This window comes from Oryx dammah, unplaced genomic scaffold (genome assembly GCF_014754425.2).
Source record: "Oryx dammah isolate SB20612 unplaced genomic scaffold, SCBI_Odam_1.1 HiC_scaffold_29, whole genome shotgun sequence".
NCBI lineage: Eukaryota > Metazoa > Chordata > Mammalia > Artiodactyla > Bovidae > Oryx > Oryx dammah.
The window spans coordinates 27,663,490-27,686,407 of record NW_024070213.1 but is presented as its reverse complement, the minus strand read 5'-3'; the positions used below and the strand labels follow the sequence as shown (position 1 = coordinate 27,686,407).

Here is a 22,918-nt window from a genome sequence, read left to right as displayed (position 1 = left end):
ATGACCAAAGTGTTGGAATTTCAACTTCAGCATTAGTCCTTCCAACAAACATTCAGGCTTGATTTCCTTTAGGTTTAACTGGTTTGATCTCCTTGCTGTTGCAGGGACTTTCAAGAATCTTCTCCAGCACCACAGTTTGAAAACATCAATTCTTCGGCACTTAGCCTTCCTTATGGTCCAACTCTCACATCTGAAGGTGTTATGGTGGGTTATGAATCCCATTGGATGAATCCAATATGGCTGGTGTTCTTAAAAAAAGAGAAAATTCGGACATACAGGGGAGACCCCAGAGATGTGCATGCACAGAGAGGCAGCAAGACCCTCTTGGGCCACTTACAGGCCAAGGAGAGAAGGCTCAGAAGAAACGTGTCCTGCTGGCATCTTTTTTTTTTTTTGACTGTGCTGGGACTTTGGTGCTGTGCACGGGCTTTCTCTAGTTGTGGCAAGTGGGTGCTACTCTCTAGCTGTGGTGCAGGGGCTTCTCATTGTGGTGGCTTCTCTTGTTGCAGAGCGCGGGCTCTAGAGTGTGGGCTCAGTAGTTATGGGGCACAGGCTTAGTTGCTCCACTGTGTGTGGGATCTTCCAGGATCAGGGGTTGAGCCTGTGTCCCCTGCATTGCCAGATGGATTCTTAACCACTGAACCACCAGGGAAATCCTACTATGAGCATCTTGATCTTGGATTTCCAGCCTCGGAAACTGGGAGAAAATAAATTCTATTTAAGCCACCCTGTTTGTGATATTTTGTTAAGGCAGCCCTAGCAAATTAGTTAAAGTATTAAGGGAAGAAAAAGTTTGCTGTATAAGTTGGAGTTTACACAAATGTGATCAGGGAGAAGAGTGAACACCTGAAGAGAATCAAGTCACTAACCACAGTGGCACAGAACGTGGGTTCTCAGAGTGCTGTCTGCTGACACACTGGCATTCCCAAGACTGCTCGGGGGTCCCGAAGACACCTTTCAAGAAGCCTGTGCATGCGTGCTCAGTTGCTTCAGTCGTGTCTGACTCTTTCTGACCCTATGGACTGTAGCCTGCCAGGCTCCTCTCCATGGGATTCTCTAGGCCAGAATACTGGAGTGGCTTGCCATGCCCTTCTCTAGGGGATCTTCTTGACCCAGGAATCAAACCTGCATCTGTCTCCTGTGTTGACAGGTGGATTCCTTACCACTAGTACCACCTAGGAAGACTCAGGAAGCCTATAAGATCAAAATATATTAATAATGCTGCTGAGATATATTTTCCTTTTTCTCTTTCAAGTCTCTCGTGAGGGTATGGTGGGGAATTTCAGAGGTTACATGACTTGAGATCTTATTGACATGGAATGTGTGTGTGTATATTTTGTGTTTTATTAATAACAATGCCTCTTATTTTTTAATATTTCTAGATATATGACCCATGTATAGTAAAACTCTTTGGGGGTCTGCATTTGTTTTTAAGAGTATAAGAGGACAAAGTTCTGAGACCAAACAGTTTGGAGCCTCCGACATGGAGTTTGGTGAAAATGTGCAGGTTGGGGTTTGTAGGAGAGTCCCTCAAGCTGTGTGTCAGATTGGGCTTAGTCACTCAGTCCTGTCTGACTCTTTGTGACCCCATAGACTGTAGCCCACCAGGCTCCTCTGTCCATGGGATTCTCCAGGCAAGAATACTAGAGTGGGTGCCACGCCTTCCTCCAGGGAATCTTCCCAACCCAGGGACAGAACTCTGGTCTCCCACACTGGAGGCAGATTTTTTACCATCTGAGCCACCTCAGGTTACTGGAATGGAATTGCATTACTGGAAGGGGTGTTCATAGAGAAGGGTGTGGAAGCTGCTGTCTCACTGGGAACTGCAGTCAAGCATTTGGTGGTTGGCTTGGGACCCTCCATCAGTGGGCCGGTCAGGAGTCAGGAAGACCAGAGAAATCTGGACCTCTTTGTACGTCTCCATGTCCATCTGTCACTGTGTCTCACTGCCATTGCTTGTTGAAAGTAATGGCCCTTGTTTCACTTCTGACTACTGAACTTCTTACAAATTTCCCTCTTGGTCAACTCTAATCCAGACCATACTTAGTTTCAAGGCATAGACAGGAGATGAATAAACTAATAGACAAAACATGGTTTAGCACAGTCTTTGACAACAAAGGTTCATATAGTCAAAGCTATGGTTTTTCCATTAGTCATGTATGGATGTGAGAGTTGGACCATAAAGAAAGTTGAGTGCCAAAGAATTGATGCTTTTGAATTGTGGTGTTGGAGAAGACTCTTGAGAGTTCCTTGGACTGCCAGGAGATCAAACAAGTCAATTCTAAAGAAAATCAACGCTGAATATTCATTGGAAAGACTGATGCTGAAACTGAAGTTCAAATACTTTCGTGACCTGATGCGAAGAGCTGACTCATTAGAAAAGACCCTGATGCTGGGAAAGATTGAAGGCAGAAGGAGAAGAGGATGACAGAGGGTGAGATGGTTGGATGGCATCACCAACTCAATAGACACGAGTTTGAGCAAGTTCCAGGAAATGTGAAGGACAAGGAAGCCTGGCATGCTGAGGTCCATGGGGCTGTAGAGAGTCGAATATGACTGAGCAACTGAACAAGAGCAAATTCCTTTTACAATGTAGCATTCTGCATACATATTTAACTTCAAATAAAATAAAGCAAGAGAGTTCCAGAAAAACATCTATTTCTGCTTTATTGACTATGCCAAAGCCTTTCACTATGTGGATCACAATAAACTGTGGAAAATTCTAAAACAGATGGGAATACCAGACCACCTGACCTGCCTCTTGAGAAATCTGTATGCAGGTCAGGAAGCAACAGTTAGAACTGGACATGGAACAACAGACTGGTTCCAAATTGGGAAAGGAGTACGTCAAGGCTGTATATTGTCACCGTGCTTATTTAATTTATATGCAGAGTACATCATGAGAAACGCTGGGCTGGAAGAAGCATAAGCTGGAATCAAGATTGCCAGGAGAAATATCAATAACCTCAGATATGCAGATGACACCACCCTTATGGCAGAAAGTGAAGAGGAACTCAAAAGCCTCTTGATGAAAGTGAAAATGGAGAGTGAAAAAATTGGCTTAAAGGTCAACATTCAGAAAATGAAGATCATGGCATCCAGTCCCATCACTTCATGGGAAATAGATGGGGAAACAGTGGAAACAGTGTCAGACTTTATTTTTTTGGGCTCCAAAATCACTGCAGATGGTGACTGCAGCCATAAAATTAAAAGACGCTTACTCCTTAGAAGGAAAGTTATGACCAATCTAGATAGCATATTGAAAAGTAGAGACATTACTTTGTCAACAAAGATCCGTCTTGTCAAGGCTATGGTTTTTCCCGTGGTCATGTATGGATGTGAGAGTTGGACTGTGAAGAAAGCTGAGTGCTGAAGAATTGATGCATTTGAACTGTGGTGTTGGAGAAGACTCTTGAGAGTCCCTTGGACTACAAGGAGATCCAACCAGTCCATTCTGAAGGAGATCAGCCCTGTGATTTCTTTGGAAGGACTGATGCTAAAGCTGAAACTCCAGTACTTTGGCCACCTCATGAGAAGAGTTGACTCATTGGAAAAGACTCTGATGCTGGGAGGGATTGGGGGAAGGGGAAAAAGGGGAGACAGAGGATGAGATGGCTGGATGGCATCACGGACTCGATGGACATGAGTTTGAGTGAACTCTGGGAGTTGGTGATGGATAGGGAGGTCTGGCGTGCCGTGATTCATGGGGTCTCAAAGAGTCAGACACGACTGAGCGACTGAACTGAAAATAATTTTATTTTAGAAGCACAGAAGAATCATGCTTCTGTAATATGTGATCTATCATATATTTCATATCAAAAGATATGAAACTATCCCTTGTACAAACAGAAACATGCTAATCCTACCCTCAAAAGAGAAAAGTCTCATATACCATTTTATCCACCTTTTGGGAATGTTAATTCCTCTTCTAGCTATGTCATACTTCCCATTTGAGAGACTGTTGTTAAATCCTGATTCTCTTTGAGTTAGCTAGTACGTTAATGAGGGAGGAAAATCTTGGTCCATATTCATTTGAATATATTCATATGAAAGTAAGGAAAAAATATTTACAACCATTACTAGTTTCTGCCACTAGTAACATGGTGAAGCTGGTCTTTACCTAAAAAAAATAATACTTGTTTATTTATTTGGCTGCATTGAGTTTTAGTTGTGGTATATGGGATCTTTTGTTGCAGAACACTAACTCTTTAGTTTTGGCATGTGGGAATAGTTGCTCCAAAGCATGTGGGCTCCTAGCTCCCTAACCAGGTGTCCAACTGGCAGTCCCGACATTGCAAGGCAGATTCTTAAACACTGTACCAACAGGGAAGTCCTGAAGCTGATATTTAAAAGTTCCCTCTTCTGCTCCTCATTTCATATTCTCTTTTCCTTAGAAAGAACCTGAGCCGCTCATGGTTCTCTGTGATCCAATGCATTAATCCCTAACTGTCTCTGATGTCAACAGTCTTGCTTATATTGAGTTGTTGTGGACCTGGAACTTTTACCACAGCATGTGTGATGCTAAATGGCACTACAGAGAATTTTCCAGGTACCAAACATACTCCTCCTAGTCTACATAGTAGTAGGAGAAATCCAGTTCCTCCTTAATAGTCAGAATTGACCACCCCAACCAGTATGGTAACATCCTTCTTTGCCTTTTGTTTCAGTGGAATAAAGAGCCTATGGTATCCAGGCAGTTGTCACAACTTCCTGTTCAGGGGAGCTACGGCTGTGTCCCCTGATGGAAGCAGTCCTTCTTTGGGAACTAAGACTTCTAAATCGTCATAGCCCAACATTGTAGTTTCAGTTCAGTTACTCAGTTGTGTCTGATTCTTTGTGACTCCATGGACTGCAGGATGCCAGGCCTCCCTGTCCATCACCAACTCCCAGAGTTTACCCAAACTCATGTCCATTGAGTTGGTGATGCAATCCAACTATCTCATCCTCTGTCGTCCCCTTCTCTTTCTGCCTTCAATCTTTCTTGCCAACATCAGTATCAGGGTCTTTTCAAATGAGTCAGTTCTTCGCATCAGGTGGCTAAAGTACTGGAGTTTCAGCTTCAGCAACAGTGCTTCCAATGAACACCCAGGACTGATCTCCTTTAGGATGGACTGGTTGGATCTCCATGCAGTTCAAGTGACTCTCAAGAGTCTTCTCCAACAACACAATTAAAAGCATGAATTCTTCGGTGCTCAGCTTTCTTTCTAGTCCAACTCCCACATCTGTACATGTCTACTGGAAACCATAGCCTTGAATAGATGGACCGTTTTTGGCAAAGTAATTTTTCTGCTTTTTAATATGCTGTATAGGTTGGTCATAACTTTTCTTCCAAGGAGTAAGCATCTTTTAATTTCATGGCTGCAATCACCATCTGCAGTGATTTTGGAACCCTCCAAAATAAAGTCTGACACTGTTTCCACTGTTTCCCATTTGTTTGCCTTGAAGTGATGGGACCAGATGCCATGATCTTAGTTTTCTGAATGTTGAGCTTTAAGCCAACTTTTTCACTCTCCACTTTCACTTTCATCAAGAAGCTTTTTAGTTCTTCTTCACTTTCTGCCATAAGGGTGGTGTCATCTGCATATCTGAGGTTATTGATATTTCTCCCAGCAATCTCGATTCCAGCTTGTTCTTCATCCAACTCAGCATTTCTCATGATGTACTCTGCATAGAAGTTAAATAAGCAGGGTGACAATATACAGCCTTGATGTACTCCTTTCCCAATTTGGAACCAGTCTGTTGTTCCATGTCCAGTTCTAACTGTTGCTTCCTTACCTGCATACAGATTTCTCAAGAGGCAGGTCAGGCTTTCGGTATCCCCATCTCTTTCAGAATTTTCCACAGTTTATTCTGATCCACACAGTCAAAGGCATCGGCATAGTCAATAAAGCAGAAGTAGATGTTTTTCTGGAACTCTCTTGCTTTTTCGATGATCCAGCAGATGTTGGCAATTTGATCTCTGGTTTCTCTGCCTTTTCTAAAACCAGCTTGAACATCTGGAAGTTCACAGTTCACGTATTGTTGAAGCCTGGCTTGGAGGGTTTTAAGCATTATTTTAGTAGTGTGTGAGATGAGTGCAATTATGTGGTAGTTTGAGCATTCCTTGGCAGTGCCTCTCTTAGGGATTAGAATGAAAACTGACCTTTCCAGTGCTGTGCCCACTGCTGAGTTTTTCAAATTTGCTGGCATATTGAGTGCAGCACTTTCACAGCATCATCTTTCAGGATTTGAAATAGCTCAACTGGAATTCCAATACCTCCACTAGCTTTGTTTGTAGTGATGCTTCCTAAGGCCCACTTGACTTCACATTCCAGGATGTCTGGCTTTAGGTGAGTGATCACACCATCATGATTATCTGGGTCATGAAAATCTTTTTTGTATAGTTCTTCTGTGTATTCTTGCCACATCTTCTTAATACCTTCTGCTTCTGTTAGGTCCATACCATTCTGTCCTTTATTGAGCCCATCTTCGCATGAAATGTTTCCTTGGTATCTTTCATTTTCTTGAAGAGATCTCTAGTCTTCTCCATTCTATTGTTTTCCTCTATTTCTTTGCATTGATCACAGAGTAAGGCTTTGTTACCTCTCCTTGCTATTCATTGGAACTCTGTATTCAAATGGATATATCTTTCCTTTTCTCCTTTGCTTTTCGCCTCTCTTCTTTTCACAGCTATTTGGAAGGCCTCCCCAGACAGCCATTGTGCTTTTTTGCATTTCTTTTTCTTTGGGATGGTCTTGATCCCTGTCTCTCCTGTACAGTGTCACAAACCTCCATCCATAATTCATCAGGCCCTCTATCAGATCTAGCTCCTTAAATCTATTTCTCACTTCCACTGTATAATATAAGGGATTTGATTTAGGTCATATCTGAATGGTCTAGTGGTTTTCCCTGCTCTGTTGAATTTAAGTCTGAATTTGGCAATAAGGAGTTCATGATCTGAGCCAGTCAGTTCCATGTCTTGTTTTTACTGACTGTATAGAACTTCTCCATCTTTGGCCTCAAAGGATATAATCAATCTGATTTCAGTATTGGCCATCTGGTGATGTCCATATGAAGAGTCTTCTCTTGTGTTGTTGGAAGAGGGTGTTTGCTATGACCAGTATGTTCTCTTGGTGAAACTCTATTAGCCTTTGCCCTGCTTCATTCTGTACTCCAAGGTCAAATTTGCCTGTTACTCCAGGTGTTTTTTGACTTCCCACTTTTGCATTCCAGTCCCCTAGAATGAAAAGGACATATTTTGGGGTGTTAGTTCTAGAAGGTCTTGTAGGTCTTCATAGAACTATTCAACTTCAGCTTCTTCAGCATTAGTGGTTGGGGGATAGACTTGGATTACCGTGATATTGAATGGTTTGCCTTGGAAACAGAGATCATTCTGTCATTTTTGAGACTGCATCCAAGTACTGCATTTTGGACTCTTTTGTTGATTATGATGGTTACTCCACTTCTTCTAAGGGGTTCTTGCCCACAGTAGTAGATATAATGGTCATCTGAGTTAAATTCACCCATTCCAGTCCACTTTAGTTTGCTGATTCCTAAAATGTCGACGTTCACTCTTGCCATCTTTTGTTTGACCACTTCCAATTTACCTTGATTATTGGACCTAACATTCCAGGTTCCTATGCAGTATTGATCTTTAGAGTATTGGGCATTGCTTCCATCACCAGTCACATCCACAACCGGATGTTGTTTTTGATTTGGCTCCGATCTCTATGTGACATGAGAAAGTAAAATTTTTGCTAATAGATGATTAAGTTGCAAGGAATTGCTCACATCTGTATTTCTTGATTCCCAGGCCATGAATCCTGGCTATGGTAGGAAGAGTATTGTCTTTTGTTTGCTCTATCAGGGCATATATTGACTCCTAAGAGCAATATCCGAGCTCTAAAAGCTGGCATGATAACTGAGTCTTCAGGCCACTCCTCTATTCTATCAAGCCAACCTCTTCAGAGTGATGTAGAACATGATGAAAGCAGTGAATCCTTTGATCAGGAGCATAATGCTACATTTCATTCACTGGACAGTGAGCCCTTTGGTCAGAAGCAATTCGGGTTGGAATACCATGAGGGTGAATAAAGGATCTATAATAACCTGGAAACTAGTTTTGTCAGAAGTATGTAAGGCAAGGCAGATCCACATGAAGAAATGAAACAGATTGATGTGTCTTCTGTGATGGATCTCATTCATTAATCAGTGTACCTTCATTTCTTCTTAGTTGCCCCATTGAGAGCTCAGTCTTGGTTCCTGCTGATGACCGGTCATGGTTGCAGGTTGACCTTTCTCAGCAAAAGCCCGTGTTGCTGAACTCATATATATATCTTCGTTCCTGTTGCTCTTGTCATTCTGTGCAGGAGCCCATATGGCAGTGACAGAAGTGACTGGAGATTAAGTGACTGTCCCTCCCAAGTGGGTCGTGTTTTCTGTTTGATTCGTAAGAGCCTTCTCTGCTCAAATTACAGTGAGCATTTACATGAGGCACAGATATTCTCACGTGATGTGCCAATTCTAAGAGGTCTGTCCAGATAACTCTTCCCTGACCTTTTTGTCATCAGTGTTACAGTTGTGCTCTTCCCAAGTCTCCAATCACCTAGAGAAATGGTTAGCCACTGCCTGTGAATAAGTGTAGATCTGTACCTCTGGAAATCATTCCTTCCAGTCAAAATGAGTGTATCCAGTTCTCTGCCAAAGATGTGCCTGCTGGGATGGTTTCCTTTTACTACTGTCCATCCCTGAATGGACTACAGTGCTCCAACCAGCCACTTACAGGTTGTATCAACATTTATACAAAACCGTCTGCAGAACAGGCTCACGGTTTTCATTTATCAGCTAACTGGCCCCTATTTTCACAACCTTGGTGGTTTAGAAAACACTAGTTCATGATTGGTGGCTCAGATAAATTGCTAGTTCATGTTCAAGCATTCAGTTTGTATTAGGTCCTATGAGCAAGCTAGGGAGGATAGTTAGATGGAGAATAGTTGTATGTAGAAGTTGAAGTAAAGATTCATGGCTTCAAAATACCAAAGGCCTATATTGTGATTCACCTTTAATGACCACAGGCTTCCTACTGCGTCTCTTTAAGCACCACTGAATCTACTGGGTCATATGGACCAAACAGTAGGGTAGCTTGCATGATAAGCTGCATCTGGCGCAGAGCCTTCTCTTCCTGTGACTCTCACTCAAAACAGATGATTTTATAGATTACTTGGCAGATGGGTCAGAGTGGCCTGTGCAAGTGATGTGTGTATTGTTGTATCTGTCTTTTAGTAACAGCTGGTACAAGGTCAGCAGCACATCCATCTCAGGGGGGCTATCTCAACATGCCCTAGCCTTTGAACCCCTGGAAATAATAGCAAGAATTCAGGTCTGTGATTATTTGCTCCAGTTAGAAAAAAAATACATCTGGACCAGAAGTTGCAATTGAAGCTGAAACCTGAATTATTGTTATTCCTTAAGAGCTACTTATTTTCTCACAGTCCAGAGAGGTGGATTAAATGGGGATTTGGTAGGAATTGGGCTTCCCAGTGGCTCAGATATTAAAGAATCTACCTGCAATGCAGGAGACCTGAGTTTGATCCCTGGATTAGGAAGATCCCCTGAAGAAGGCAACGGCTACCCACTCCAGTATTCTCGCTGGGAGAATTTCATGGACAGAGGAGCTGGGCAGACTACAGTCCATGGAGTTGCAGAGAGTTGGACTTGACTGAGCAACTAACACTTTCACTTTTCTTTTTCACTTGGTAGGAATAATCATAATTCATCCTTCAAGTCCTTGATGGTAGCACTAATTTTTGCAGTCCTTACAGAAATGTACGTTACTCTTTTTGTAGGTAAAAGTTATAGAAGATTAAAAAAAAAAATCCGTGTGTGCTTAATTGCTCAGTCATGTCCAACTCTTTGTGACTCAACAGAGTGTGGCCCACCAGCCTCCTCTGTCCATGGGATTTCCCCAGGCAAGAATACTAGAGTGGGTTGCCACGCCCTCCTCCATGGGATCTTCCTGACCCAGGGATCAAATGCATCTCTTGTGTTTCCGGCATTGCAGACAGATTCTTTATCCACTGAGCCATTGGGGCATCGCTTTTTAAAAAATAATTTTATTTATTTTTTATTGTTAGCGGTACTGGGTTTTCATTGTTGTTCAGTCTTTTTCTGGTTGTGGTGAGTGGGGCTGTTCTTTGCTGTGGTGTGCAGTCTTCTCATTGTGGTGGCTTCTCTTGTGGAGCATGGGCTTTAGGGCACTCAGGCTTCAGTAGTTGTTCCATGCTCTGGAGCACAGGCTTGATAGTTGGGACACACGGGCATAGTTGCTCTGAGGCATGTGGGAGTCTTCCCAGATCAGGGATTGAAGCCGTGTCTCCTGCATTGGCAGGCGGATTCTTATCCACTGAGCCATCATGGAAAACACGTTATAGAAAATTTCACTTGTTCTTTCCCTTAATATTCCTTAGGGGATCCATTTGGTATTAGTCTATTAGGCATACTATAACCTAACACCACAGACTAGGTGACTTAAACAGTAGGAATTTATTTTCTCACAGTTTTGGAGGCTGAATGTCCAATATCAAAGTGTTGGCTTTAGTTGGTTTCTCCTGAGGGCTCTCTCCTCTTGACCTGAAGATGACCCCTTTCTTGCTTTGTCCTCACGTGGCCTTTCTGTGTGCACATCATCTCTGCTGTCTCTCTTCATGTCCTAATCCCCTCTTCTTATAAAGACCTCAGTCAGATTGGAGGACGGCCCTCTATAATGGCTTCATTTTAGTCTAGTCACCTCTTTAGAGGCCTGTCTCCAAATACAGTCACATTTTGAGGTGCAGGGGCTTAGGGCTTCAATATGGGAATTTTGGGGAGACACAGTTCAGTTCATAAGACTTATTCTGTTAATTACCTTCTGTGATTGGGGAAGTAGCCATGGAGAATCATTGAGATTCTTTTGAGAGAAATCCAAGCCAAAATTCCCACCTGATTTTCTAATTCTGTGCTCTGACTAGTAGACCACGTTTGAGTTTGGGTCCCTAGGAATTCATGTTGGATGTGAGCTACTGAACAGAAATCTCTGAAAAATGTGGGTAATTACTTTACCCAATGCACAATTCTCTGGAAAATGGTTAATTGAGTAAATGGCTGTTGGTCACATTGCTGTTGTTTTAGTCTCTAAGGTGTGTCTGACTCTTTGTGACCCCATGAAGTGTAGCCTGCAAGGCTCCTCTGTTCATGGGATTTCCCAGGCAAGAATACTGGAGGTAGTTGACATTTCCTTCTCCATGGAATCTTTCCAACCCAGGGATTGAACGCATGTGTCTTATATGTCTCCGGCACTGGCAGGCAGATTCTTTACTACTGAGCCACTAGGGAAACCTGTTGGTCTCTTTAATAAAGTGTGAAAGGAAGATTTATAGTACACATTTTAAAAGGGTAGCAAGGATCTTCTTAATGGGGACCTGGCCTTTTCTTCATCAGTGGACTCTGGGTCTGGGAATACTCTAAAGTCTGGAAATCAGTTGAGGACATACAACTCTGTGGAGGTTATTGAAATCACAGTTTTGCTCATCAGAACAAGACAAATCAAATTAAACTATTGTCATCTTCCCATTGGAGAAAGCAATGGCACCCCACTCCGGTACTCTTGCGTGGAAAATCCCATGGACGGAGGAGCCTGGTAGGCTGCAGTCCAGGGGTCGCTAGCAGTCGGACATGACTGAGTGACTTCACTTTCACTTTTCACTTCCACACATTGGAGAAGGACATGGCAACCCACTCCAGTGTTCTTGCCTGGAGAATCCCAAGGACGGGGGAGCCTGGTGGGCTGCCATCTGTGGGGCCGCACAGAGTCAGACACGACTGAAACGACTCAGCAGCAGCAACAGCATCTTCCCATTGGTTCTAGTCCTAGTGACAGCATGATCCATTAGCCAACATGAAAGAACTGGGGGTGGGGGTACTTTCTGATGGCTTAGCTTTGCTGCCATTACAATAAAATTCATTTCCATACACATTTTTATTCTCCAGGTTTCCATCACTGTAAACTGGAAAAACCTGACATTTCGTCATGTGTGGGACCTCTTACTGGGCTGTGCTTTGTCCTCAGCCCCATAGGTCCTACTAGGATCTGAGGCTGGTTATAAGTGTAGAAGCAATGAGAGGTCGTGGAGATGAGTCTTGAAAGAGGATCGTCATTCCCCTGCAAGGTCACTTACATCAGCAAAGATCACTGCAGTGTCTTCAGATAAGGGAAAGCTGCTCTCTTTGCTCTCTTTGGGGAGGAGATGAAGAGCTATTTCTGTTAGAAGAGGGAGTTCAGTGGAATTCAGGTGTCCAAGGCCCGCAGTTCCTTTCTATCTGCCCAAGTTTTCGGGACCCCATTATTTTCCTAGTCAATATCTTTAACATAAGAGATCTCTTAAAGCTACAGATTTAATTTGCATTGTAATTCAGTCACCTACAGATTCAGATTTGGGGTTTCATTTTCAAAAATAAAAACCCTGCATGACGAGGAGAAGAGTATTTCCTGCAGAAACATTAAATGTTTTTTGCCTTCTTACCTGAGTCAAGATGAGAGAACTTTAAACTCAGAGATGATCTTTTTTTTTTTTTTCTTTGAGCTCCACTGGTAGACAAAAACTCCATAGTCTTTATTCTTCATGATGATGTTTGATGGATGGCAGCAATTTGGTCACCCAAGCCTTGACTTTGATAGGCATGCCATTGTGGGTGACTTAAGTGATAATTTAAGTGACTTTTAAAAAATATAAATTTATTTATTTTAGTCGGAGGTTAATTACTTTACAATATTGTATTGGTTTTTGCCATACATCAATATGTATCCACCACAGGTATACACATGTTCCCCATCCTGAATCCCCCCCTTCCTCCCTCCCTGTACCATCCCTCTGAGTCATCCCAGTGCACCAGCCCCAAGCATCCAGTATCATGCATTGAACCTGGACTGGCGACTCATTGCATATATGATATTAAGTGACTTTTGCCACTGGATATTATGGAGTACTATTGTTTTGTTTGCTAACAGCAACAGGGTCACTCATGCATTTCTTTATAACTAATTAAAACAGAGGGGGAAAATGTCCTAGATTAGTATAATATCACTTGTATGTGGAATCTAGAAAAATGGTACAGATGAACTTATTTGCAAAGCAAAAATACAATCACAGACATAGAAAATAAACTTATGGTTACCCAGAGAGGAAGGTGGGATAGGATGAATTGAGAGATTGGCATTGGTATATATACACTACTATGTATAAAATAGATAACTCATGATAATAGACTGTATGGCACAGGAACTCTGCTTCATGCTTTCTGGTGACCTAAATAGAAAGGAAATCCAAAGAGGGAGTACATTTATATGTGTAACCGATTCAGTTTGCTGCCCAGCAGAAACTAACACACCGCTGTAAAGCAACCATAATTCAATAAATAGCTAATTTTAAAAAAGTCAGAGTCCCCTCCCTATGATCTTGTTCTTCTGAAACCATATTCGGTACTAAGCTGGAACCAGCAGTAGTCACTCAGTAAACCAGCCACTAAAATACCATGGGATTTACCATAGAAATTAGCGCCTACATACTTGCAGGAGGAACCAGGAAAGTGACAATCTGGATGAGTGGAATCAGAATCAGAAAAAGCCACTAACACAAAAGCCAGAAGCTTTAGTGTTAATGTTTGGGTCAAAACTCATGGGAAAAATCCCCCAAGCAGAAAATCGCCCAAAGTGTCTGTTTAAAGCAGCATTGCAAAGATAAATTACACTGAAGGGGAATGTGAAGGGGGAGCTGGTGGAGACGTTTGTAGAAGCTGCCGCTGTGGGAAATGCAGTCTAGGATTTGGTGGTGGACTTGGGTTACTCTTGACTGACATAGGCAGAAGCTGGGAAAAGAGCTTAAAGCTGGAGCCCTTCAGGCTCTTTTACCACCTCTGTCACTGTGGCTGGCTGGCTTTAACCCTGGAATTTATGGGAAGGATATCCTGGGAGATGTCATTCCCAGCCTCAGGGGAAGTGATAACACCACAAGCCAGTTGACAAAACACAAGCCAGCATATAGGCAGACAGTGGAATGTGGGTACTCTGTGTGATCCTTTTATAAATTAACAAGCAATTTAATATAATAGACACAGTGTAATATTTGTTTTGTTCCCATTCATCAGGGTTGTCAAGAAGGGCGATACTAATTGCCATTTGGACTCCTTTTACAGTATCCTAGAGATTTTACTCAGTTCTAAGACACTTTACCCTGTTCTCAAAAAAAAGATACCCACTGTGGTCAGTCGTGTGGCTGCTCTCAGGGCAGGGTCTAGGTTTTTCAGAGAGAGGCACCTCTCAGTGCGAAGTTTTACCATGGCAACATTCATCTTCCTGGTGGCCATATTTAGGAACCCTACACTTTTTTTTGATGAAAGTGAAAGAGGAGAGTGAAAAATTTGGCTTAAAGCTCAACATTCAGAAAACTAAGATCATGGCATCTGGTCCTATCACTTCATGGGAAATAGATGGGGAAACAGTGGAAACAGTGGCTGACTTTATTTTTTCTGGACTCCCAAATCACTGCAGATGGTGACTGCAGCCATGAAATTAAAAGACGCTTACTCCCTGGAAGGAAAGTTATGGCCAACCTAGACAGCATATTAAAAAACAGAGACATTACTTTGTCAACGAAGGTCTGTCTAGTCAAGGCTATGGTTTTTCCAGTAGTCATGTATGGATGTGAGAGTTGGAGTATAAAGAAAGCTGGGCGCTGAAGAATTGATGCTTTTGAACTGTGTTGTTGGAGAAAACTCTTGAGAGTTCCTTGAACTTCAAGGAAATCCAACCAGTCCATCCTAAAGGAGATCAGTCCTGGCTGCTCATTGGAAGGACAGATGTTGAAGCTGAAACTTCAATACTTTGGCCACCTGATGCAAAGAGCTGACTCATTTGAAAAGACTGTGATGCTGGGAAAGATTGAAGGCAAGAGGAGAAGGGGACGACAGAGGATGAGATGGTTCGATGACATCATGAACTCAATGGACATGGGTTTGGGTGAACTCTGGGAGTTGGTGATGAACAGGGAGGCTTGGCATGCTGCGGTTCATGGGGTCGCAAAGAGCTGGACACGACTGAGCAAATGAACTGAACTGAACACTATTTCCCTACGTGAGTAACTGGGGCCATACTTAGGAGGAGTTCTGTGCTCTCTGTTACAGGGAGTCTATACTCCTCTTCCCCAAACTTGTTTATGTCAAGAAGCTTCCTTCTTTAACCACAGAACTCTATAGCATCCAAAATGTCTCCTCTTCGGAGAAATTCAACCTCATTCTTTCGAGAGACTTGAGTTTCCAAAACCAAAGAATATATATAACTGTTTATAGTCATCCCCTCCTTCTGTCAGCAGCTCTCCTGATTCCCCCAAATTGGAAGGTTATCTTTCTCATCTGTTATTTTTTTAAAAAATAAAACAGCCAGCCATTGCAGTACATTGAGCTCCATAGAGACAGCGCCGGGGCAAGTGAGAGCCGGACGGGCACTGGGCGACTCTGTGCCTCGCGGAGGAAAAATAATTAATCACGGGCAAAGGAGATCCTAAGAAGCCGAGAGGCAAAATGTCATCATATGCATTCTTTGTGCAAACTTGCCGGGAGGAGCACAAGAAGAAGCACCCGGATGCTTCAGTCAACTTCTCAGAGTTTTCTAAGAAGTGCTCAGGGAGGTGGAAGACCATGTCTGCTAAAGAGAAAGGAAAATTTGAAGACATGGCAAAGGCGGACAAGGCCCGTTATGAAAGAGAAATGAAAACTTATATCCCTCCTAAAGGGGAAACAAAAAAGAAGTTCAAGGATCCCAATGCACCCAAGAGGCCTCCTTCGGCCTTTTTCTTGTTTTGTTCTGAGTATCGTCCAAAAATCAAAGGCGAACATCCTGGCCTGTCCATTGGTGATGTTGCAAAGAAACTGGGAGAGATGTGGAATAACACTGCTGCGGATGACAAGCAGCCTTATGAGAAGAAGGCTGCTAAGCTGAAGGAAAAATATGAAAAGGATATTGCTGCATACCGAGCTAAAGGGAAGCCTGATGCAGCAAAAAAGGGAGTTGTCAAGGCTGAAAAAAGCAAGAAAAAGAAGGAAGCGGAGGAAGATGAGGAAGATGAAGAGGATGAGGAGGAGGAAGAAGATGAAGAGGATGAGGAGGAAGAAGATGATGATGAATAAGTTGGTTCTAGCGCAGTTTTTTTTTTCTTGTCTATAAAGCATTTAACCCCCCTGTACACAACTCACTCCTTTTAAAGAAAAAAAATTGAAATGTAAGGCTGTGTAAGATTTGTTTTTAAACTGTACAGTGTCTTTTTTTGTATAGTTAACACACTACCGAATGTGTCTTTAGATAGCCCTGTCCTGGTGGTATTTTCAATAGCCACTAACCTTGCCTGGTACAGTATGGGGGTTGTAAATTGGCATGGAAATTGAAAGCAGGTTCTTGTTGGTGCACAGCACAAATTAGTTACATATGGGGATGGTAGTTTTTTCACCTTCAGTTGTCTGATGCAGCTTCTACGAATAATTGTTGTTCTGTTAACTGAATACCACTCTGTAATTGCAAAAAAAGAAAAAGAAAAAAAGTTGCAGCTGTTTTGTTGACATTCTGAATGCTTCTAAGTAAATACAATTTTTTTATTAAAAAAAATAAAAATAAAACATAAGTGAATTTCCCAATCACTCTTCTTTTTAGTGAATAGTAATAAATATCATATCTGTTGACTAAACCAAGAAGGTTATCATTTCAGCTAGATATCTTAGAGTTTCTGTATTTGTTTTTTTGCATAGTAACCTCAGAAAAATTTGATGGACTTTGATAAAGTTTGGAACACTTTTAAAGTTTATAGGAAAAACATTTAAGTTTGATGTATGGTTTGATGGAGGTTCCCTGATGGCTCAGTGATAAAGAATCTACCTGCTAATGCAGGAGACATGAGTTCAATTCCTGTGTCAGGAAGATCCCCTGGAGAAGGAAATGGCAACTGACCAGTATTCTCGCTTGGGAAATCCCATGAACAGGGAAGTTTGATGGACTACAGCCCATGGGGTCACAAAAGAATTGGACATGACTTAGAGACTAAACAATAAGCAACAAGCAGTGGTTTGATCTTTGAGGATGAATTTTCAAACTAGCCTATATTTTGTAATGTGAAATGGATTTCAAAGATATTTGATACATAGGCAGATATTATGATATTAAGTGACTGGGTTGTGAAGACTTCTAGTTTATGATTTGAAATCATACAGACTTTTTTTTAAGCTGTGATGAACTCTTCTTTTTTAAAAAAGTATTTATTTAATTTTGGCTGTGCTAGTTCTTCCTTGCTGCGTGTGGGCTTTTCTCTAGTTGCAGCAGGCAGGGCTTGCTTCACTCTGGGCTTCACTGAGTGGGCTTCTCATTGCAGTGGCTTCTCTTACTTCTGAGCATGGGCTCTGGGGTGTGCAAACTTCAGTAGTCATGGTACAAGGGTATAGTTGCTCTGTTTATGTGAGATCTTCCTGGACCAGGGATCAAACCCATGTCCTCTGCATTGGCAGGCGGATTCTAAACTCCTGGACAACCAGGGAAATCCAGACTCTTAGGAGATACTATGTATGTAATCGTGTGTGGGGTGTGTGTGTGTGTGTGTGTGTGTGTGTGTGTGTGTATTTACCTTTGTGTTTACTCATATCAGTATAAGGGAAATTACCTGTCATGCAACAGCACTAAATCCACTCCTTACAGTCTGGTTCAGCACAGAGCAATCTTGTATTTTGTCAGTATTACCACAAAAGACTCTCCAGATTTGATGTCACCATTGGGGAGTTTTGTATCCTCAGGCTCTGAACAAAGTGATAAATAAAAGAAGAAAATGACAGATGGAGGACACAGCATTATCTTCAATATTGACAGTCGCTCAGAGGATATGGCTCCAGTTCTGGTTAGCAAAGTAACCTCACTAGTTCTGAACCCCAGAATTAGACAGGCCGATGCCAGCAGACTCAGGCAGTGTTGGACCAAGCCAGACACATTGCCTCCACCCCCACCTGCCTCCACCCCCACCATAGGCTAGAGGACTCTAGACTGTTTCAGGACAAGCTGCTTCCTAAAAAGGAAGAAACAGAGAACTGAGCTTAGCATACCCAGATTATTATTCCCAGATTCACTAAGAAGTTGAGGCTTTCCAGCTCCCTTAAGGTGGAGTGATTATGCGTGAAGCTAGCAGGAACCCTGAGTTATCTTCTTAGCAAAGAAACCTAAAGACCAGGGAATAAATTTTATCTCTTAATACTGTCAGATTGAGAGGATTATAAAGATAGTGAGAGACTTAATTCTTAGGTAGGTTGATAAGGGGTCTGGAGCCCTTAAAGAGGAAGGGTTCCAGGGACCTCGAGGAGAAGAAAGGGACAGACATTTTTTTCGACATTGCTTTGTCTTAGTCATGTAAGACATTTTTCTTAAACTCTGAGTTGTTATGGCAACAGTCTTTAAGACTAATTTTCTTTAAGCCCAGAGCTAGTGATTACAATAAAACAACTCACCTTGCTCAAGGGTATGTTTGTCCTTAAGCTCTGTAAAATTAGAGATACCAAGGGAACATTTCATGCAAAGATCAGCTCAATAAAGGACAGAAATGGTATGGACCTAACAGAAGCTTCCCTGGTAGCTCAGACGGTAAAGCGTCTGCCTACAGTGTGGGAGACCCGGGTTTGATCCCTGGGTCGGGAAGATCCCCTGGAGAAGGCAATGGCAACCCACTCCAGTACTCTTGCCTGGAGAATCCCATGGATGGAGGAGCCTGGTAGGCTACAGTCCGTGGGGTTCCAAAGAGTCGGACACAACTGAGCAACTTCACTAACAGAAGCAGAAGATATTAAGAAGACGTGGCAAGAATACACAGAAGAACTCTACAGAAAAGATCTTCACCACCCAGATAATCACAATGGGGTGATCACTCACCTAGCGTCAGACATCCTGGAATGTGAAGTCAAGTGGGCCTTAGGAAGCATCCCTACGAACAAAGCTAGTGGAGCTGATGGAATTCCAGTTGAGCTATTTCAAATCCTAAAAGACGATGCTGTGAAAGTGCTGCACTCAACATGCTAGCAAATTTGGAAAACTCATCAGGGGCCACGGGACTGGGAAAGGTCAGTTTTCATTCTAATCCCTAAGAAAGGCAATGCCAAGGAATGCTCAAACTGCCACACAATTGCACTTGTCTCACACGCTACTAAAATAATGCTTAAAATCCTCCAAGCCAGGCTTCAATAATACCTGAACCGTGAACTTCCTGATGTTCAAGCTGGTTTTAGAAAAGGCAGAGGAACCAGAGATCAAATTGCTAGCATCCCCTGGATCATCAAAAAAAAAAGAGAGTTCCAGAAAAACATCTATTTCTGCTTTATTGACTATGCCAAAGCCTTTGACTATGTGGATCACAATAAACTGTGGAAAATTCTGAAAGAGATGGGAATACCAGACCACCTGACCCACCTCTTGAGAAATCTGTATGCAGGTCAGGAAGCAACAGTTAGAAGTGGACATGGAAAAACAGACTGGTTCCAAATAGGAAAAGGAGTACATCAAGGCTGTATATTGTCACCCTGCTTATTTAACTTATATGCAAAGTACACCATGAGAAACGCTGGACTGAAGGAAGCACAAGCTGGAATCAAGATTGCTGGGAGAAATATCAATAACCTCACATATGCAGATGATACTACCCTTATGGCAGAAAGTGAAGAAGAACTAAAGAGAAGACCTTTCTATTTTTGGTAACTGAGTGAAAAGGTATATAAGGCCTTGATAAGACTAGTGAGTGGGGCACTCTCCATTCCCCTTCTGACGTCTATGTCGAAGCTTTCTCTCTCCTTTTTAACTATAATAAAACTTCTGCCATACAAAAGCTCTGAGTGATCAAGCTGGATCCCTGATCCTGAAGCTAAATCTTCTTCAGAAATCACGAATCGGATGTCATTCGCTGTAAGCTCTCAGTAGCTGGATGTTGTTCCGTTGCGAGGTCGTGTCCTACTCTGCAACTCCGTGGACTGCAGCACGCCAGGCTTCCCTGTCCATAACTATCTCCCAGAGTTTGCTCAAACTCATGTCCATTGGGTTGATGATGCCATCCAACCATCTCATTCTTGGTCACCACCTTCTCCTGCCCTCAATCTTTCCCAGCATCAGGATCTTTTCCAATGAGTTGGCTTTTTGCATCAGGGGGCCTAAGTTTTGGAGCTTCAGCGTCAACATCAGTCCTTCCAGTGAATATTCAGGGTTGATTTCCTTTAGGATTGACTGATTTGATCTCCTTGTTCTCCAAGGATATCTTTGTTGCTGTTCAGTCACTCAGTTGTGTCCGACACTTTGCGACTCCATGGACTGCAACATGCCAGGCTTCCCTGTCCTTCACTATCTCCCAGAGTTTGCTCAAACTCATGTCCATTGAGTCAGTGATGCCATCCAACCATCTCATCCTTGTCCAAAGGTAACCATGACTCATCAGATTGCTTCAGTCTGTTCTTTTGTCTGATTCCTTTAGTCCCTGAGACTCTATTGGCTACTAACCTGTTATAAAAATTCAGTGAGGGTTGGGTGTAGTAGGCATGTGTGTGTTGGAAAAGGTGTCTGAATCTAAAATATCCCCTCATCTACTTTCTGTTAGAAACTACTGACTTAGATTGCAAATATGCCAGTTTATATTCTCCTAGGGCTTTCATGAATCTTCAGTTTCTGTTGCTCATCTGATTCTGACTCAGCACTTCATGGACCCTGCAGGTTTGCATATGTTCTACTTTTCTGGTCCTGGAATTTCACCCTGGCCTCAAGCACACTGCTGTCCCTATGACAACCAAGCCTGAGGAGGATGGAAATGAGGTATGGACACGCTATGGGAGAGAGTCTCTGCCTTCACGGTCGGCGCTGATTGGAAACAGAACAGTTGGCAGCTATAACGCTCCAACTTCAGGTCGGTAGCTTGAAGCCCTGAGCTGCCACCAAACCAAAGGATTTATCTGGACGGGGTTGGAGGAAACCAAAGAGGAAAGAATGAGATATCACAGGGCGTATGAGAAGGATATCTGTTTAGGGAATGTTTGAATATGTAGCAAAGAGTGTCTTGTTGCGGGCTCATGAGCTGGCTGATGCATTGGGAAAAGAAGCGAATTTGATGCCTTTTATGACTTAGACTCTCTAGTTTAGTCCTGTCACTCTCCTCCTTTTGCCGTTTCTTTTTAAACTAGGCTGCAGTCCATGTTGATGTTATCTGTTCTGACCAAAAACCATTTGAGTTTGTTGCCCCAGGTCTATTGTGAACTTGAGATTTTTAAAATAATCCAAACTCTTGATCCTCTATCTGTAGTCATCTTTGGCTTCCTTGGGGAAAGATCTTTAATTTCTCATTGCTTAGTTCCTCCTTAAACCTCAGTATGATCCTAAAATGCCTTGGCAGTGAGGAGTCTGTCAGTTACCAATTTGGATGACACTGCAGTTTTTATTTTATTTTTAAAATCTTCTTTCTTTATTTCTTTGAAAAATATTTATTTCTTTTTGGCTGTATCAGGTCTTAGTTGTGGTGTGTAGGCTATGTAGCTGTGGTGCATGGACTTTGTTGCCCTGTAGCATGTGGGATCTTACTTCTTGGACCAGGGATCAAACCTGTGTTGCCTGCATTGGAAGGCAGATTCTTAACCACTGGACCCCAGGGAAGTCCCTGAAACCATGGTTTTTTAAATTCATAGAACATAGTGCTTTCATGTTATGGGCTGAACTGCATGTGTTCCCCGCACCACCCCCCCGCTCCTCTGCCCAAGTCCCCATCCTCTTGATCTGTCTGCTGAAGTCCTAACCTTCAGTAACTCAGAATGTGAGTATATTTGGAGACTTTAAACAGGTACTAAGTTAAAATGTATCTGTTAGACTGGGCCCTAATCCAATCTTATGGGTGTCCTTGTAAGAAGAGGAAATTTGGACATGTGAAGGGTGTGTGTGGGGGGTGTTCCCAGGTGGCTCAGTGGTAAGAATCCACCTACCAATGCAGGCGACACAGGTTTGATTCCTAGGTTGAAAAGATCCCCTGGAGAGAGAATGGCAACCCACTCCAGTATTCTTGCCTGGAAAAGCCCATGAACAGAGGAGCCTAGTGGGCTATACAGTTTATGGGGTTGCAAAGAGTTGTACATGGTAAGAAGGCCATCATCTGCAAGCCAAGGGGAGAGGCCTCAGAAGAAACCAGCAGGGCTGGCACTTTGACCTTGAACTTTTAGCACCAAGAATGTGAAAAAATAATTTTCTGTTGTTTAAACCACCCAGTTTCTGATATTTTGTTATAGCAGTCCTAGCAAACTAATACAAATCATTTTATGTAGGAACCTGCCATTCTGCATGTATCCTAGTGGAAGGAGAAGAGGAAGATCCTAGGTTTTTTTTTTTTTGCTTTTATCCCCCAAAAGCCTTATGTAATAGTGTCTCCATTTGTGCCAAACATCCTGTCTTCTTTTTTTAGCACATGTCACTAAGCAGACTGTATTCCAAGTCCCACTCTCCAGAGCCTCTTATTTTGTTTTTGTTTTAAAAAGATTATTTATTATGATATATAACTGCTAGTTAAAGACGGTCTAGTACATTCGTTGGTCTGCCTGTCACTGAAACCGAATGGCCCAGATACAGTGCAAGCCTGAGGGACCCCAAAGATAATCTAGGTAAAAAGTAATCTAGGTCATCCTGCCTCATGATTTTATTTCCTTTTTTACCTATAGGTTCGTCTGCCCATATTGTATCCAAAATGAAGTAGAGGGATAAATATAGTCACATGGAATCTGTGGAAGCTAAGCATGTACAAGGGGATGCAGGGGAAAACTGAGCAAACAGATAATAACTTTGATCGACTTGAACAGTTATCTGGGCACCTTGGGTAAAACA

At 42.5% G+C, this 22,918-nt stretch overlaps 1 protein-coding gene across 1 annotated transcript; it reads left to right on the top strand.

Moving 5' to 3' along the window:
* Positions 1 to 15,449: 15,449 nt before the first annotated feature.
* LOC120858912 (high mobility group protein B1-like) lies at positions 15,450 to 16,655 on the top strand. The gene has a single exon (XM_040235279.1). It carries the CDS (start codon positions 15,589 to 15,591, stop codon positions 16,192 to 16,194), a length of 606 nt encoding a protein of 201 aa, XP_040091213.1. The 5' UTR covers positions 15,450 to 15,588; the 3' UTR covers positions 16,195 to 16,655.
* The last annotated feature ends 6,263 nt before the right edge of the window (positions 16,656 to 22,918 follow it).